This window comes from Chelonoidis abingdonii, chromosome 2, assembly GCF_003597395.2.
Source record: "Chelonoidis abingdonii isolate Lonesome George chromosome 2, CheloAbing_2.0, whole genome shotgun sequence".
Classification (NCBI taxonomy): domain Eukaryota; kingdom Metazoa; phylum Chordata; order Testudines; family Testudinidae; genus Chelonoidis; species Chelonoidis abingdonii.
In genome coordinates, this window is record NC_133770.1 from 159,052,068 (window position 1) to 159,070,873 (window position 18,806).

Genomic DNA, 18,806 nt, shown 5'->3' on the forward strand with positions numbered 1-18,806 from the left:
CAAGCTATCTTTCATCTTACAGGGCTGCCAAGGCCAGTGTCTGCAGGGAATATTCACCATGCAATTGCCACCATGTGCATCTGGCTTTACATAAAGTTCTTTTTTTTCCCCCTCACTACGAAATCAATTACCTTTTGTTCATTTGTCTGGACGTTCTTCAGTGACTCACTCTCTACCCTCTCAGGGTTGTGGGGGCCAGCTGTGTGGCCCTCTCTCTATTGTGTAACTCTGCTTTGCATGCCATGTTTTTAAACTTGTGTAACTTATACCAGAAGTCGCCTACTAGGGGCAAATGACATTTTGCCCTGAAATTGTACATAAAATACCACCAAAGAGAGAGGATGGCCTAGTAGACAGTGCTCTCTCCTACAAGATGAGACAGACCACTTCAATTCCCTGCGCTACCACAAACTTTCTGTGTGACCTTGCCCATGTCACTTAACCTCTCTGTGGCTCAGTTCCTCATCTGTAAAATGGGGATAATAATTTTTCCTTACCTCCTAAGGGTACTATTAAAAGACTGTGAAGCACTCTGAGATCCACTGAGAGATAAACAGGAGCAGCAACCTGGGGAGTTTTGTGAGGAGCGACGACGAGATCCTTGGCATGAGTTTGAATGTTAGCTTATTCATTGTGTGACTGCTTGCCGTGTGCCTCCTTGACTGAAGATTGTAATGTTGTCTGTTGGTGGGGCTGGGTGCTAGGCAAGAGTCAAAGCTTCCTAATAATGCAGCAGCCATCCATCCATTAATCTCTAATGCCTTTAGGAGCCCTTGACAAGAGGCCACAGCTAACTCAGGGAAAACAGAGGCTTAAATAGCCAGCTCCTAAACAACCAGAGGAGCTAGTGAACAGGTGAGTTTTATGGGGGAGTTTAAAGAATCATAGCATATCAGGGCTGGAAGGGACCTCAAGAGATCATTGAGTCCAACCCCCTGCTCAAAGCAGGACCAATCCCCAGACAGATTTTTTTGCCCCAGATCCCTAAATGGCCCCCTCAAGGAATGAACTCACAGCCCTGTGTTTGGCAGGCCAATGCTCAAACCACTGAGCTATCTGTCCCTCATATTGTTACATGACTGAACCAATTAACTTTCCTCCTCCTCTCAGTGTGCTCTGCATCAGCTGATTGCCAGAGCTAGGTCCATTTGAGTGGTGCCATATGCAATGGCTGATATACACTTTGGGGTCCTTGTTCAGAGTTAAAAGCTCTAGACTGCAAGCTCCTCAGAGCAGGGATCCTCCCTTATTGAATGTCAGGGGAGGTCCCAGCACACTGTGGATGCACAACATTATTTCGGTATTAAGCACCCTTCAATTTTCTGCTGTCACTAATTACTATGATCTGTATCACAGAGCGCCCCGGGGGCCCAATCAGGATCCAGGGTAACAGAGTATAAAAAACAGTCTCTGTCCAGAGGAACTTACTCCCTACCTTTATGTATATTAATCATTATTACTAGTTTTTACATAGCAGCTTACAGCCTAGGATCTCCCCAAGCATGTCTCATCTTTACTGATGAGGAAAGCAAAGGAAAGAATAATTAGGGCCACATTCTTCAACAGTGGCCACTGATTTTGTGTCGAGGCTCCCAAAGAAAAGACACACACACAGCTAAATTCAAGTGGCCACTCTTGAAAATGTAGGACTCTGTGAGTTACCTAAGGCTGCCTGGTGAATCTCAGGGTACGTCTACACTGCACGATTATTTCGAATTAGCTTAAACCGATATTACAAAACAGATCTAATAAAATCGGTTTAGCGCGTCCACAGTGGGATCCCGAAATCGATTGTTTGCGTCCATGGTCCAAAGCTACCATCGATTTCAGGAGCGGTGCACTGTGGGTAGCTGTTCCTCAGCTATCCCATAGTTCCCACTTCCGTGTTGAGAGCACAGTGCCTGATGGGGCAGAAAACACTGCCCCGGGTGGTGCTGGGTACAGCCTCACCCCTCCCTTTGTGAAGGCAGCAGACAACCCTTTGGCGCCTTTTTCGCGGAGTGCATTGAGCAAACGCCATAGCACAGCAATCTTTCCCTTTTTTTTTTCACGTGGTGGTGGGGGGAAATAAACTGAGGAGCTGTTCCCTGAACCACGCCAGACACTGTGTTTGAACCTACAGACATTGGGAGCTCAGCCAAGAATGCAAATAATTTTCAGAGACTGCTGTGGACTGTGGGATAGCTGGAGTCCTCAGTACCCCCTCCCTCCCTTCATGAGCGTCCATTTGAGTCTCTGGCTTCCCGTTACGCTTGTCACACAGCGCTGTGTATCCTGGAGTTTTTTATTCAAACGCTTTGGCATTTCGTGTTCTGTAACGGAGCTGGATACAACAGATTTGTCTCCCCATACAGCGATCAGACCTAGTATCTCCCGTACGGTCTATGCTGGAGCTCTTTTTCGATTTCAAACTGCATCGCCAGCCGTGCTGATCAGAGCTCCACGCTGGGCAAGCAGGAAATGTAATTCAAAAGTTCGCGGGGCTTTTCCTGTTTACCTGCCCGCTGCATCCGAGTTCAGATTGCTGTCCAGAGCGGTCAGTGCTGCACTCTGGGATACCGCCCGGAGGCCAATAACGTCGATTTCCGTCCACACGAACCCTAATCCGAGTTATCACTATCGAATTTAGCGCTACTCCTCTCGTTTGGGAGGAGTTCCGAAATCGATTTAAGGAGCCGTTTAACTCGATATTAATGACGACGTCGTGTGAACGGATACAGCGTTAAATCGGTATATCGGCCATTAAACCGATTTAAAGTCGCAGTGTAGACCTGGCCTCAGTAGCAGAGTTGAGAATAGAAGCTAACCCTGAGGACATCCAGTGCTGCTCTCGATTCCTGGTTAACCACAGCTAATACTGATATAGTATTTTCTAAAAACCGTACACACATTATTAGCCCCCGTGCAACTTCAATAACATTCCATAAAGATTTTGTGTTTTAAAAAATGTTCTTCAACTTTACACCAGAATAGATTTATACATTGCTTATTTCTGAGCTTTCAGAGGGGATGCTTTCATTGTTTTTCCCCTGCTGTTAACGTGTCCATTAAATGCAAGCAGAAGGAATGGGGGAGACAATTCTAGAAAAATACATTGCCTCAGCCACTCCTGGGACGCAAAACCAAGCTAAAATTTACAAGGTTTACCACCTCCTTGTAGTCCCCCCTCACAATCCCTGTTGTCTGTTCTTGCACATACCCAAATTCATGGCTTCTTTAGCCACCACTATAAAAGCTATGCTTGAGAATATCCGTAGGCCCAGATCCACAAAGGTATTTAAGCTCCTAATTTCCATAAATTACGAGTCTAAATATCTTTGTGTATCCTTGTGGTACACAAGGTTTAGAAGGAGTGAAAGAGCCAGATACACCTAAACAACACACTCTAAACTTAGGCCAATAAACAACACAACCCCCCAAAAGAACAAAAAAATAAACAAAAAACCCTTCAAGAATCAAAATAATGCAGGCAGAAGTCTAGCAGCAGAGTGGGGACTATCTGGTTTATTGCAATGAATGCAGCACATATGATTACCTGCCTTGTGGACAGGTGGCATACGTCTGCATTCAGTGCAAGCAGCTCAAGACCCTCAAAGACTGCATATGGGCTCTTGAGAGTGGCTGAACTGGAGGAACTAATGGAGACAGAGAAGTACATAGATGAGACCTCCATGGACACATCAAAGTGGTTCCACCCCAAGTCTGACAGCCTCTGTGCTGTTGAGAAGGATGAAAATCTCGAACGAGAACTTCAGGCTGGAGCAGAGGGAAATGATCTCATAGTTGGGACCCTCCTTCCAAATGTCAGGCACCCAAAACCACCAGGGGAGGGGACCTCAGTTATTAGGAAGAGCAAGGTAATAGTAATAGGGGATTCAGGGGATTCCATCATTAGAAAGAAAGATAGTTGGATTTGTTACAACCGGGAGAAAAGCAAGACCTGCCTGTCGGATGCAAAGGTTGTAGATCTCATGAGACATCTAGACAGACTTATGTGCAGTTCTGGAGAGGAGCACTGTAGCTACACAGAGACATGGGGAAAGATAGGAGAGAGATCCTGGAGGCCAATTCAGACTCCCAGGTAAGACACTAAAATCCAGGACCTCCACGGTAGCATTCTCTGAGTTGTTTCCAGTTCCATGTGCAGGGCCAGTTGGACAGGAGAAACTGCAGGGTATCAATGCGTGGATGAGATGATGGTGTTTGGAGGAGGGATTCAGGTTTATGAGGAGCTGGGGAACCTTTTGTGAAAGGAGGAGCCTATAGAGGAAGGATGGGCTCCAACTAAACCAAAATGGAACCAGATTGCTGGCATGCAAAATTGAAAAGGTGATAGAGAAGTTTTTTAACTAAGGGCTGGAGGAAAGTCGACAGGTGCAGAGGAGCACACGGTTTGAACAGACATCACTTAGACAAGGATTTATTAGAGGGGATGCTCTATATCCTAGTAAACAGGAGAGGATAGAAACTGATAAAGTACAGGTAGGAACTGAAGAGAAACAGTCAAATGAAAGAATCCCATTCAATATTGACAAACTTTTTAAATGTTTGTATTCCAGTGCTTGAAGTTTAAATATTAAGATCGGTGAACTTGAGTGCCTGGTATTAAATGAGGATACTGATATAAAAGAGGCATCACAGAAACTTGGTGGAACGATGATAATCAATAGGGCCCAGTAATAACAGGGTACAAAATATACAGAAATGACAAAGTAGGACGTGCTGGTGGGTGAGTGGCACTATATGTGAAAGAAAGCGTAGAGTCAAATACAGTAAAAATCTTAAATGAATCAAACTGTATCACAGGATCTCCATGACTAAAAATTGCATCCCTGAATAATACTTAATTGGCACAGTATAGCAGCAGTAGGAATATATTACTGAGCTCCTGACCAGGATGGTGACAGTGACTATGAAAAGCTCAAGGAGATTAGAGAGGCTACAGAAACAGAAAACCCAATATTAACGGGGAATTTCAGCTCTGCCCAGTTTGAATGAAGTTGCCAGAAGTTGCGACTGAATGACAGAGGGAGGAATACTTGATAAATTGCCCTGTTCTGGTCATTTGCTCTGAAGCATCCGGCACTGGCCACTGTCAGAAGACAGGATACTGGTCTAATGGACCACTGTTCTGGATGGTATGGGAGACTAGTAACAGCCTCCAGCGCCTTTAATTTGTAGGTTGTTGGTTCAAATTCCAGGTCAGTTCCACAGCCACTGAAAGACTGTTTAACAGCCTGAGTGCAATGAATAGGTGGTTTCTATAATCTATCAACAAGATTTAAAAACAGGTCTTAATCAGTTAAGCTAACCCATCAGCTAGAAAAATGTCATTGCTATCATGTTAGACACATATCAGGTGGTCCTCACCAGAGTGGATGTAGATGCACTAGAAATGATGCAGTTTTTCTCTGTCACGTAACGTTTAAATGTTATCAGGAATTCTATCACAAAAAGGACCATAGCTCGAAGAAACAGTCTAATTTTGACCAAAATTGGTAGAAAGCTTCTAAATACAACTGATAATGCAAATTATTTGTCATTATTTGTAACGTGGATGGATTTGAGAAAAAGTCCTAAGACTCCTGCACCAGCAACTGATATTTACATGGTATACGCCACGATGAAATATTTTCAAGATATGTGTCACTCTCTGGGCCAAGACTGGACCTGTGACGCATATGATGAAGGAATCTACTGCAAAGCACAGTTGATTAAATGGAGGAATCAAAATGAATTTGAAAATGATCACCTTGAGATGGAAGGCATGCATCACGTAAAGAATTTCAAAGGTCATACAGGCAGTGTGATGCAGGAAAGTGAACTTCAAGACACCCATGTGGAAGTCAGCATCCATGATGCTTCAGTCATCAGCTATGCTTTATGAGGAGAAGCATATAACTATGGTGTTAGAATCCACAAACTTATGAGTGAGGCAATGAGTTGCTTGAAATGGATGGAACTTAGCGATTCCATCAACAACGATGTTCTCCCAAAAGACGCAAAGAGATGAATCTTAGAGAAAGCTTGAACAAGAACTAAAGCATTTGAAGATGTGGAGAAGGCACATACAGGAACCGGAGTGGAAGCACAGAATGATCTGTCAGACTTCATGAACCATCATTCCATCAGCTCATGGACACTTATGTTACCCAAGGAAAAAAACTGTTTAGATATATTTCTGTTCTGGAAAAACTATATAGCAGATTTCTCCCTTTTACGGATAGATTTTATAGCAGCAAAAATAGACAATAGCAAGTCCATGGAGCTTGAGACATTTGCAGAGATGATTCCACTTGATATCCAGTGTGGTCATATGAATTGGGCTAGATGGGACTGTGTAAAATGTAGCAGAAGCCAGACTTCTGGTGGAGGAGATGTATCATGCCCTGCTTAATAGTCAAGAAGCAGTATACTGGACTGCCAGACCCTTCAGAGGTGTATGGTATGATCTGACTATAGAGCAGTCTCTCAACAAGGACCATGGGAAGCACAAAAGATAAGGCTCTGATCAGACGAATACCTGACTGCATATTTTAAGGCAGCTGTAACAACTATGGCCAAACAAATGGGTGGAATACAGCCTTCAGCAACAGAGCTCCACAAAGAAGCTGCCCCAAAGTGTCTGGCTGCAAATGAAAATGCTGTCCAAGATATTATAAAAGCTGTGACTGAAAGAACGGCAAATCTGTGTTGCACTAAACCTGGAAGAAGCCCAGACAATAGAAAGCTGCCTGTGAACATCGCAACATCTTCTGTGGCCCCCACCTGAAACTGCATGAAGTTTGTGTGTGATGAGAGAATGGCACACAAGGAATGAAGCAGCTTGTAACCAATAGGCTGCAAAGGGGTGAGGCAGGCCTCTCTGATCCCATGAAAAGGCATAATCTGAAATTGTTTGGTAACCTCAACAAAACAGATGAACAAAAGAAGAAGCAGACAGCACAATCAGTAACTATCGATAGTCAGCAAGCTGACAGGTATCGCCCAGTTCAGAGATGTTGATATCCAGGGTTTGATGAAGTATGTCCTGGCACCTGTCCCACTTTCCCTCTTCAACTTGGACGGATCTCTAAGAAAGGCCCAAAAGAGCAACACATTGTCTTGGCTGGAGAAAAATCTGTCAGTGATTGAGCTAGCCAACATTAGCTATTATTGACTTCCTGATCCTTCTGCAGATGGTGTGCTCTGATACTGCCAAGTGCAAAACTTTTGGCGAGCTGCTTGATCAGCTACTAAACATTATCCCTAGACTAACATGTCAATTCACTGCTGCTGTTGGTGACAACTGTGCAGATAAAGACTCAGTCAAATCTGGTGAGCGACCTTATGGTAGGAATGTCCAAATGCAAGAAGTTTGAAACCCCACTGTGTTAACACCATTACCAAAGCAACTCTTGAACAGATCATCACATTCAAAGAACCAATCAAACATTGCAAACTTCCTCCTCAATGACTGGATCGTGAAGTGTGAACAGAGTTTGTTGCCTGGTGCTAAAGCATACCTTGCTGGTGGGTTTCACGACCTCTCATGAGCAGTGAAAGTAGTGCCAGACAACCATTCTGCAATACCAGAACTTGAAGCAGATCACGAGGAAGCAGATTCACACATGGTTTTTGCACGTTGCTGATGCAAAGCAAACACTTGGAGTAAACAGGGTGCTAATGCGGAGCTTGGACTCAGGGGTTGCATCTACGTGCCCAAGACACTGCTCTGTTCTTGGGGTAGATTAATTCTATTTCAAAACTGGAGTTGGCCCAAAGAAGAGATTTGTTTCCATGCACAGCGTAGCTAGGGAATGGGGAACGCACGTGTGTCTTGTGTCACCATTCATGCAATCAATGGATTTGACCGTACGTCAGCTTTCAGTGACGTGGGAAAAAGATGGCTGAAGCTAGCAGCTGAGCCCCCAGAAAAGTGGGTGGAGAAGGAATTTAGAGCTCCTCTCTCCCTCCCCTCCCCCTAGCCCTGAACAGCAGTAATGTGCAGGAAGGAACACTCCAGAATGCCTCTCAAACCCCCATTTGGACACCCCAACCCTCAGTCTTGGGGCTCTGTGTCTATGACAGGCATTGAGACTGCTTGTTCTCAATTCCCCACTTGGTCTTGGGTGCGAGGCTGCAGCCTGCGGTGATGGTGTCTATTCTGCATCCCCCCACCCTGTGCTTGTTGCATTCCCCTTCTCAGCTCTCTTACTGTTAGTGATGGGTCTGTGGTACGAACCAAGTACATCCACCCTCAGTAATCCCTCTCCTCTGGCCTCAGGGCTAATATGTCTGTGGCATGCCCATTCTCAGCTCCTTGGTCACAGTGCTCTTTGTAATGTCTCTCCCACTGGATTTTCCGCTGCATTGCAGACTGTTACTCTCTCTCTGGAATTCCCTCACCACCACACTGGGGGTCACGGCCCAATCCATGTGTGCTCATGCCACCGTGGCAGCTTTCCTTGCCAACATCCTGTGGTAGGACATTGCCCAGATGGCCACTTGGTCCTCTGTCCATACCTTTCAAACCCATTGTGCCCTTGCCCCTGCCGCAGCAGTGGATGCAGTTGTTGGCCATGCCATCCTTCAGTCTGTGACTTCTGGAGAGCCCTTGTGCCCACCTCCACACTGAGTACTGCTCGGCACTCTCCCACGTCTTGAATCCACATAGGGACCAGCACCCAAAGAAGAGGAGAACATTACTTACTGTAACTGGAGGTTTCTTTGAGATGTGCGGTCCCTATCTGGATCCCAATCCTCCATCTCCTCTGCTCCAGGCTCTGCTCCTGCCTGATAAAAGGGAACTGGAGTGGCGTCGACCCCCATGGCCTCTTAAAGCCTCAGACGTGCCACACGGCGGGCGCACAATGCACATGTGGGTCAACAAACACCACTATGAACAGTTACGGCGAGAATGCGCATCCCACATTTGGAATCCACATAGGGATCGTCACTCAAAGAAGAACCTCAGACCATTACTTTGAATTTATGGCACGGACCGAGCTGACCTAACCAGAGAGTTAATTAATAACCAACGAGCAGCTGAATCAAGCAGTTCTTGCTCAGTAGCACTAACAAGATTTGAAGGGAGGTGACTGCAGACCAACCTAACTGCAGCTTTTTCGAAGTCAACAGTGGTATCTTTGGTGTGTCAGTGCAATCTTTTCTATACTGTGGTGAGACGCTAGTATCTAGATAACAAGTGCTAGGAGTTGTTTGCCAAGAAGAACAAAACAAGTGAGAAACCCTGCAGCATGCACAATTATGTGCAAATCATCAGCTATACATATGGACTCATGCAACAGTTCAGTATCTTCAAGCATCCCCTGTCAAAATCAGATGAATGACAGACAGCATGGGACATCTTGTTCCTCAAATGACAGTCTGCCACCTGCGCCAAAAGTCATCCTCGCCTTTCGGCAGCATTGCCAAGGAGATGCAAATACCGCAGGGAAGATTTGATGTGATCCTATGCATACAACTGTGACAGTGATGAGTATAGGAACACATGAGACACAGGTTGTGAGGGGCAATAGAAAGATTTCAACTATCTATTTTTTTAAGTAAATTATAGCTCAAAGTGGTGTGGCATTAAACATTTAGTAGCTCATAGTTAGTTATATGTAGGGATTACATCCAAGTACATGTTATTCACACAGTATATTCATGCAAAACATTCTACAGATCTTCTGCTAAGAATCATTACTGTAACATAAGTAGTTTACATTTATTGTCATTGTATTCAGTGATACTAAGAAGATAATTACAGTTATACCATGTGTGCATTAGACATACAGCTCTGATGTTGTCTGCTCGGCCTGAGGCATGTTTTATAATTAGGAGGTCTTATTACCTGCATCATTTGATAAAAGCAGCAGACAGACATCAGTCAATTCTACAAATAATAACAAATATTTGCAAACAAATATGCATCCGAAGAAGCGGGTATTCACCCACGAAAGCTCATGCTCCAGTATGTCTGTTAGTCGATAAGGTGCCACATGATTCTTTGCTGCTTTTACAGATCCAGACTAACACGGCTACCCCTCTGATACTTAACAAATATTTTGTGACAGAGAAAAACTGACCCACTTCCAGCACCTACATCCGCCCTGGTAATCACCACCAGATATGTACCAAACACAGTAGCAATGAAATTTTTCTACCCGATGAGTTACTCCTTAATGCCCAAAATGGGTCTGGGGTGGTAGACTGCTAGCCCACATCCCAAAAACTACCACCACTATTGGCTGTCTTTACAGTTGTGACCAAGGGTTGAGGGATGTTTTTTGTGGTTACTTCACACGACTAGTACTCGAAAGAGCCAACTTCAGTGCCCGAGTCTGCCACAACCTCCTTGGCCACGTATTTTAATCTATCACTCAGTTCCTGGCCTATGAAGTGGGAATAACATTTCCTTATCTCCCAGGGGCATTGGGAGGATAAATTCAGTCATTTGGTTGAGTGCTCAGACATACAGTCTCATCATTGTGTGAATTTATTCTCTCATTTCTAGGTGATCCCTCTCGGTCCTAAACGAGGCCTGATGCTGCTTTTGCTGTCCCAGTTCTGTGGCTAGAAGAGAACCCTCTCAATTCTTCTGACCAGCTCTGAATTAATTTAACGGGAATCATGGGGTCTAAGCACTCACGAATTCTCTCCCCCAGCAATGGAGTTTGCTGCAGTAAGAACTAATTCTTCCAGCACCTTACCCCCACGTGGAAACTGATGTCAGCTGTGTATTCGTTTGGTTTTTATTTAGATTGCATCAAATTAAATCCAATCCTTGAGTGCAAAGGGAAAAAAAATCCTCCTGCTTCAACGCCCACCCTGGATGATTTAAATGGAAATTAACAAGGCTTTAGTAGCAGAATAAAGGGATGAAACCAGAGCTCTCTCTGCTGTTTAACTGTAATTCCACTGAGGCTGGAAAGCAGTGATGTCATTTGCTTGCCCTGCCTAAGCTAATGCCCTGCCTAAGAGCAGCACTGCTCACTTTTTCCTCCCCCATTTGTCCGAGAAGCAGAAGATAATAAGCCAACGCCAGCATTGAATTTGGCCCAATGCAGCAATGTGGAGTATAGACATCAGGAAGGTGAGAATACTTCTCTCTAGTGTAGCTGCCTCTGGAATATTGTGTTTATTCCTGGGTGTAGAAGGCAGCCGTACAAAAGACAGACAGGGGAGTTGGAAGGACTGAGTTACAAGGAAAGAGCTTTGTGTAATATGACTAAATGATTAAAGGCGGGGCACCTGATAACTGTCTAATGGAGGAAATTACTGAGGGTAATGGGATAAATATTCAGAGAGAGAACATTTGGGCTGAAGATCAGGAAAAACTTCCAGACAGCTTATCAGGCTTCCCATGGGAAGTGATACAGAGCCAGTGGTTTGGGATATTTAAACCCCAGACTGAACAATACTAGAAAAATGTCCTTCAGCGAACAATCCCAGCTTGGCAGGGAGACAGGCTGGATGATCTCACAGGACTTTTCCATCTATGAATAACTTACCCTTTTTCCTGGCCTGAGCAATAACATCTGCAGCACTTTTGCTCATCACCTTGGTGATGTACAGGGGGCAGTTGGTCTGGTTGGCGATGGTTATTGCCCGGTTCACTGCTTCGGCCTCCACCTAAAAAATAAAGCCAGCTGTACGTAAGAACAAGCTCAGCTTAGCGTGGCCAGCTCTTCCGACTCACCCAGTTACAACATTTTCTTAAGAGTAGAGGATGTGGGGGGCTCAAAGGAGTGGGGTGGGTTTGATGTATTTAAGCCATTTAGATCCCAGTTGCTGTAGGGATTAGATTGGCCGTTGCCATAAACTGGGGCAGCCTTGAGCAGCTCCAATTTCGAGCCTTCATGCACACAGCCTGCTCTGCAGAATCTAAAAATCCCCATAGCTGGTCCAGTCCTGCCCCCAGCTTCCTCCTACTGTGCTCCCTCTGCTGGGGCTTTTCCTCAGTTCCTCCCCAGGTTGGATCCAGGGTTTACAGCTTTCATGCCACTCTGATCCTTTTACCTGATTTACAGAAGCTGGAACCACAATGACAATTTCACCCACAGGATTTTCCATACAAACACAGATCACATACCTAATATTATCGTAATTGGTTGAGTGCACTCAGTGTGCTCAGCACTGCATCGAGATGGTCCCTGCCTTGAGCACTTTACTATCTAACATCATGTCCTTCTATCCTTCCTCTGGAAATACGTGAGGCACTGGAGAAAAGCATGTTTCCCCATAAATGATCCACCAGTCATTAAGTGCTGTACATGGGAGAAAATTCCTTCCTGACCCTTGCAGGCAATACACCCTGAAGCATGAGAATCGATTGCCTTATTATGCATTACTACACATTTTAGTCAATTTCTTTATTCAATCATAGGCATAGCAGTGAAATTCACCCTTGTGCAGAGGGCCAACACAATGCCAATGAATCAGTTAAGCCCTAAAATTTCACCTAATAGGGAAAAGGACACTCAACAAAATAAACAGCAACCCATCCCCTTAACGCCCACACTGGGGAAAGGGACTGGCCTTGAACACTGCAGGCTCTGGTAAGCCGGTGGAAGAAGTCAATTCTAGAGCTGACAGCCCTGCCACCAGATGGTTACATCTTCCAGGAATTAGGCCTGTTAGATGTTGAGCCCCTTCAATTCAATGGAAACTTCAACACCACTGCCCCCTTCAGGATCAGGCCCCTTCACTAAACCTTTGTTGTTATTGGGCTTGTAAAGGAGCAGAACGTGGCCAAGGCACCATTAACTGCACTGAAGCAGCTGACCTCAAGTGCAAAGGTGGGTCCCTATGACTTGGGCTGATTCTCATTTTAGGCAGCAGCATCACAGGCAATGTATCCTAATTACGCTGAAGGAAGAACGAGCATCTGTGCATCTACTTCAAACTGCAGGAGGGAGATGCAACGAACAAGCCAAATAAGACAACGGCCCCATCCATTACATCAGAGTCTGATTCCTGCTTAGGATTGAGCTAATCCTCCATGATGCTGGGCATCCTCTTTTCCATTTGAAGTCAATGGGACTTGAGGGTGCTGAGCAGTTAGAACCCAAGTGTCATGCAGTTTTCCTCCAATGCCACCATCTGTTATTGTTTTCCTTATGCAATCAGGAAAATATGTCAAGGAATACAAGGGTGAATGGGAAATCTGGATGCAGATGTTTGCACACAGCATCCAGGAAACAGTCCCCATCCCCAGAACCAACAATAGGGGAGAAAAGGAGAGGGTTTGTGTTCCAGTCGGGCCGGGCATTGTTCCTCTCAACCCGCAACAGCATTTGAAACTGAAAGATTTATGGCTGGCACTAAAATGCCTTTGGATGCTGCCTGACTGAACAACGCTGAAGGGAAGTAAATAATATGGCAGGGAGGGAGCTGTGAAAATGATCTCACCCACTGGGCTTTCAGCAGCACCACATCTGGCACCTTTAGCAAAGCCCTGAAACTTTGGAGGAACAAACAGAATCTCCTTGTACAGAAAGGGCAGCCCTCCCAGAGCCAAGATTCCATGGTGCAATGTCCAGCCCAGAGATACTGAAAGCTCAGAGGAGCACAATACAGCAGGAACAGAATTTAGGACCAAATCCCGTGTTGTTATTTACGCAACAATTTTCAAAAGGACCCTAAGAAATTTAGGAATCCACCTCCCACTGAATTTCAGTGCGACGTGGGCACCTAATCCCAGCACAATCAATGGGCGAGGAAGGATGGTCCAATGATTAGGACGCCAGTCTCAGTCCCAACTCCACCACAAACTTCTTGTGTGACCTTGTACAAGTCACTTAGTCTCTCTGTGCCTTAGTTTCACAGTGCCATGTGTAAAACAGAAGCCTTAGGTATTTATATTCTTGTGAGGTAGGGAAACGCTAAGAGCAGTGTTTCTCAAACTGGGGCCGCTGCTTGTGTAGGAAAAGCCCCTGGTGGGCTGGGCCGGTTTGTTTCCCTGCCCCATCCGCAGGTTCAGCCGATCGCAGCTCCCACTGGCTGCGGTTCGCCACTCCGGGCTAATGGGGCTGCTGGAAGCACCGCGGGCTGAGAGACGTGCTGGCCGCTGCTTCCAGTGGCTCCCATTAGCCTGCAGCGGCAAACTGCGGCCAGTGGGAGCCACGATCAGCCAGACCTGCAGATGGGGCAAGTAAACAAACTGGCCCGGCCCACCAGGGGCTTTCCCTACACAAGCGGTGATGCCAGTTTGAGAAACACTGCCTAAGATAGATAGAGCTTTGTCCCTATGTACAAATTCCCACTGACTTCTAAAGAAGTTTTGCCCAAACAAGGACCAAGTAAACAATGAACAATAATTTGAGGGTTTGGAGCACAGAAAACTCAGCTATAGTGAAAATCCAATGCACAGTCAGATCCAGAAACCTTTACTCAGACAAATCTCCTGAGTTAATGGGAATTTGGTGAAGTTTAAAATACGCAAGAACCCCAAGATTTGGCCCAAGTAAAATCAGAATAAGGGTTCAGGGTCAGGACCAGATTGAAAGAGAAGGAAAGTTCTGAATAGTTTCACTTTACAAGCTGAAACAGCAATTCCAGATACAGCTCAGCTTTCAATGAAAATGAGGATGTTCCAGCAGGGAAGAGTGACTGCCCTAAGGTTCCAGCGTACAGAGGATTTCTCGGGGACTACCGTGACATTTTGAGGAAGCACAATCCAGTGGCTGAACCAGAGAGTGATGAGTCACATAATCTGGGACCTCCATCAACTACAGCCCCTGCTGTATGACCTTGGGCAAGGATCTCAGGCCAAAATTTTCAAGTGTCCCCTAATCTGGGCCTCCCAGTCTGAGGCACCACAGGCCTGATTTCCAGGGGTGCTGAGCATCCTCAACTCCCATTGACTTGAGAAGTCATTATGGCCTTGCAGTGCTTCTGCTAATGAGGCCAAGGCATTTCAAGTTGTCTACCTAACCGGTGAGCCACCTCACGTTAGCAGGGGCGGCTCCAGGCCCCAGCACGCCAAGCACATGCTTGGGGCAGCAAGCCGCAGGGGGCGCTCTGCTGGCGCCGCGAGGGCGGCAGGCAGGCTGCCTCCGGCGGTTTGCCTGAGAAGGGTCCGTTGGTCCCGTGGCTTCGGAGGACCTCCCGCAGGCACGCCTGCGGCAGATTCGCCAAAGCCGCGGCACCAGCGGACCCTTCGCAGGCAAACCGCCAGAGGCAGCCTGCCTGCCGTGCTTGGGGCGGCAAAAACCCTAGAGCCGCCCCTGCACATTAGTGAATGTTATTGAAATTTGGAGCCTTTCTGCTTCCCAGTTACCAAGGCTGTAAGATGGGGCTAATGATACTTATATGGGTCTTCAGCTTGAGACCTCCGGACATCTGACACGACAGAAATATCTTTGTCATAAGCGCCACAGTAATTCAAATAAAATATAATGGTCATCATCATTATCTAGTGTTTATTGCATGGACAGAACAAGCAAACACGAACTTCCAGCTTCAATATCCTCTCTTCCCTTCCTCCCATCTGTCTGTGAAGCCAATATTTCCTAGGGCACACGATGTGAACCATATTCATGGCCACATTAATCGAGGCATGAGGCAGTATATGACATGACCCAGAATAGGGAGAATAAAGTGAAAATGTGTAATGTCCTCACCTCTTCGGGTCTACTCAATACATGCCCTTCAGGGCCTGTGATTCCCAGGTCCAGGATCCTTTGCTGCTCCTAAGGCAGGAAAAAACAAGAAGATGGCTCAAAACAATGTCATTTCTAATGCCAGGAGCTGGAGAGATTTGGAAGAGCCGTAAAACTGAGATCTCTGTCATCTGTGCTCTCTAGATATCCCATGGTACTTTCACAAAGGCAAGAGTAGTAGAACCGGTGTTCAGACTAACTCCCAGGGTCTGGGTAATCACCAGAGCTCTGCAAACCCTTGCCATTTCATTCGCAGTGTTGTCATGCCAACCTTTCCTCTGATTTCACTTCACAGCTCTGCAAGTTGCAGGTCTGAAAGAACAAAATAAACTTCCCCCCAAACTATCAGACCACGCATTGAAAACCTATGCAACTCCAAGTTGCGTGATCTAGGCCTCGTGTAAAATAAGTGTGCCCTCAGCCTCAGGACCCAGTTTATTTACTTATTTATTATATTTCTATTGCAATAGTCCCTAGAGGCCAACCAAGTCCAAGTCCCGTTGTGCTAGGCACTGTACAAAACGTATAGTAAATGTTTCTTCACTTCCTATCCTAAACTGCTGTGTAATATTAATATACACAGTGGCCGCCTTCCACCCCAGAGATGGTTGCATTTCAGTGATGGGTGAAGAGATTTATGTATAGTTTGTAACTGTTATGGAATAAAACCTGCTATAGAAACCTGAGGCATTGTTGTTCTCTTACTGTGAGCTACTGGGGCAGTACTTTTGAAGTACAGCTCTGCTTTCTATATGGAAATGTATATGCTACTTGAGACAGCGCCTTAATAGAATCATAGAATATCAGGGTTGGAAGGGACCTCAGGAAGTCATCTAGTCTAACCCCCTGCTCAAAGCAGGACCAATCCCCAGACAGGTTTTTGCCCCAGATCCCTAAATGGCCCCCTCAAGGATTGGGCTCACAACCCTGGGTTTAGCAAGCTGAGCCTCAAACCACCGAGCTATCCCTCCCTCATATCTTAGTGATTTCCTGCTGTGGGTTTTAAGACAGGGATTTGGAGTTTGAACACAAGACAGCATAATGCAGCTAAAATTCCACAGAGTAAACAGATAAGATACCTCAGCAATGATGTCACCATTCTCAGCATGAACTTGAGCTATGGCACCTATATCACGGATTACGCTCAGGACCTCGTATATCTAGGAGAAAGATGGGACACCATAAGATACACACCTTTTGGTCTTACAAATACTCAGTGTTCTTGTAGCTTAAATGTCCTTTAGCTTAAGCTCTTATGTAAAACCGAAACAAAAGGAAAGCAACCAAGACAGACACGCTCCCTTTAGCTTGCTGTAAAAGATAAGGCAGTAGACTGGAACTCTAAGTTGGGTTCAGTTCCTGCCCCAGCCATTGATTTGCTGAGGAGCCCTGGGCAAGTCACTTCACCTCTCTGTGCCTCAGTTTCCCCATCTGTAAAATGGGGGAAACAATAACAGCCTCCTTTCTAAAGCACTTTGAGACTCACAAATGAGCAGCATGATATAAGAGGTAGGTATTATTATTAACTATTATTATAATGGAGCATAAAACAGGAATTGGTACGTTCTCCAGGGCATCATCAATAGAAGTTCTAAGGGCCCAAATTTTCAAAAGTGGCATCTTTAATGCCTTACATCATGGGTGCTCAACTTGCAAAGCACTAGACCTGATTCTCAAAGCTGATCAGTGCCCACAACTGCCACTGCATTGATAGGAGTTGCTGGAGCTTTACTTCTCTGACAATGAGGTGCATTGGGTCTTCTGCTGAGCATCCAAAGATGGGGCTCACAAAATCTGTGACCACTTTTGAAAATTTTGACCATGTTCTTAGATAAAAGAGACCAATCTTTCTGTCACTTCTTACTCAATTCAAAGCGAACGTCAGACACTGAGGAAAATCTCCATCACATCACGTTTGGAAGTAAAAGCCTTCTGCGGTTTGTACATCCCAACAATGAAACATATCCAATAACTGAGGAGTGCAGATAGAATTGCCACAGGGAATTTTTTCTTAAGGTCTCAATGATTCCAACAGTAAACCCAAGAAGTGCTTTCCCAGTTAAAAAATCAGGCACTAGGTCCCAGAATAGCGTGTGTAACACATGCCAACCAGCGTGGCTTTGTTTCCCCTCTAACGGCTAGACCACATAGAAAGGTTTATGAATCTGGTACTGCCTCCAAATTAAAGGGCCTAGGGTAAAATCATGGCCTCGCTGAAATCAAGGCACATTTTGCCACTGACTTCAATGGAGCGAGACTGTCAGCGCTGCTTTTTTACCTCCAGCAGGAGAAGCTCTTGCTTTTAGATCCAGAGGCCTCCGGTTCAATCCCGGCTGACGGCATAACCTGAGTCATTGATACAGGCACAGAACATAGAGTTTAAGGCCAGAAAGGACTATTAGACCATCAAGTCTGACCTTCCGTATAACACAGACCATTAAATGTAACCCAGTTGTTTCTCTATTGAGCCCAATAACCTGTGTGTGGCTAAAGCATCACTTGTGAACGTAAAGCCCTCCTACCTGAGAATCTGTTAGCTGGAAGTGATCTTTGAAGGCCATGTAAACAAGGAAGGAATTCACACCTAGCAGAGACAAAACAAAGAAAACACCCAGGATGTACAAGTAATAGGCATAGATAATGCTGAAGTTACAAGTGAGCCAGGCACAAGTTACATAAACAAAGTGATCCACACAGAAGTTAATAGATGGGCTGTCTAGCCATAACAGCTCAGGAGCCTAATTCTCCTGCCGCTCATGTTAGTGTAAATCAGGAAGAACTTCAGTGAAGCTAATGGGAATACACTGGTGTGAGTGAGAAGAGAATCGAGCACAAGGTTCTTAGAGCTAAAACTGACTATACAGTTTGGAAACTGCGGAATAAGACACAGTCCTGGCCCTATAATATTCCACCTGTCTTGAACTGAATAAGGAGGACTCTCCCCTTCCTGCCAGAGTGGACCAGATGTACCACTGAAACAAGTATAGACATTGGCTGGCTTTAAGAAACTTTTAACCTCTTCCCATCAAAATGAACTGATTTTGCATCTGTTCAATGGAACGGTCATGCTACGGACAGCCCAATCCTTCTTGGCTCTGAGGGCCAGATCCTCGGCTGGAGTAAATCAAGGTACTTCCAGTCAAATCAATGGTGCTA

At 45.5% G+C, this 18,806-nt stretch overlaps 1 protein-coding gene across 1 annotated transcript in view; it reads right to left on the reverse strand.

Moving 5' to 3' along the window:
• The window catches only part of DPYSL2 (dihydropyrimidinase like 2), a 106,937-nt gene that overhangs the window by 17,650 nt on the left and 70,481 nt on the right, over window positions 1-18,806 (reverse strand). Inside the window, 4 exon segments of the mRNA XM_075062747.1 lie at window positions 11,476-11,619; window positions 15,612-15,680; window positions 16,730-16,810; window positions 18,173-18,234. Of these exon segments, the coding sequence (XP_074918848.1) occupies window positions 11,476-11,619; window positions 15,612-15,680; window positions 16,730-16,810; window positions 18,173-18,234 (356 nt within the window).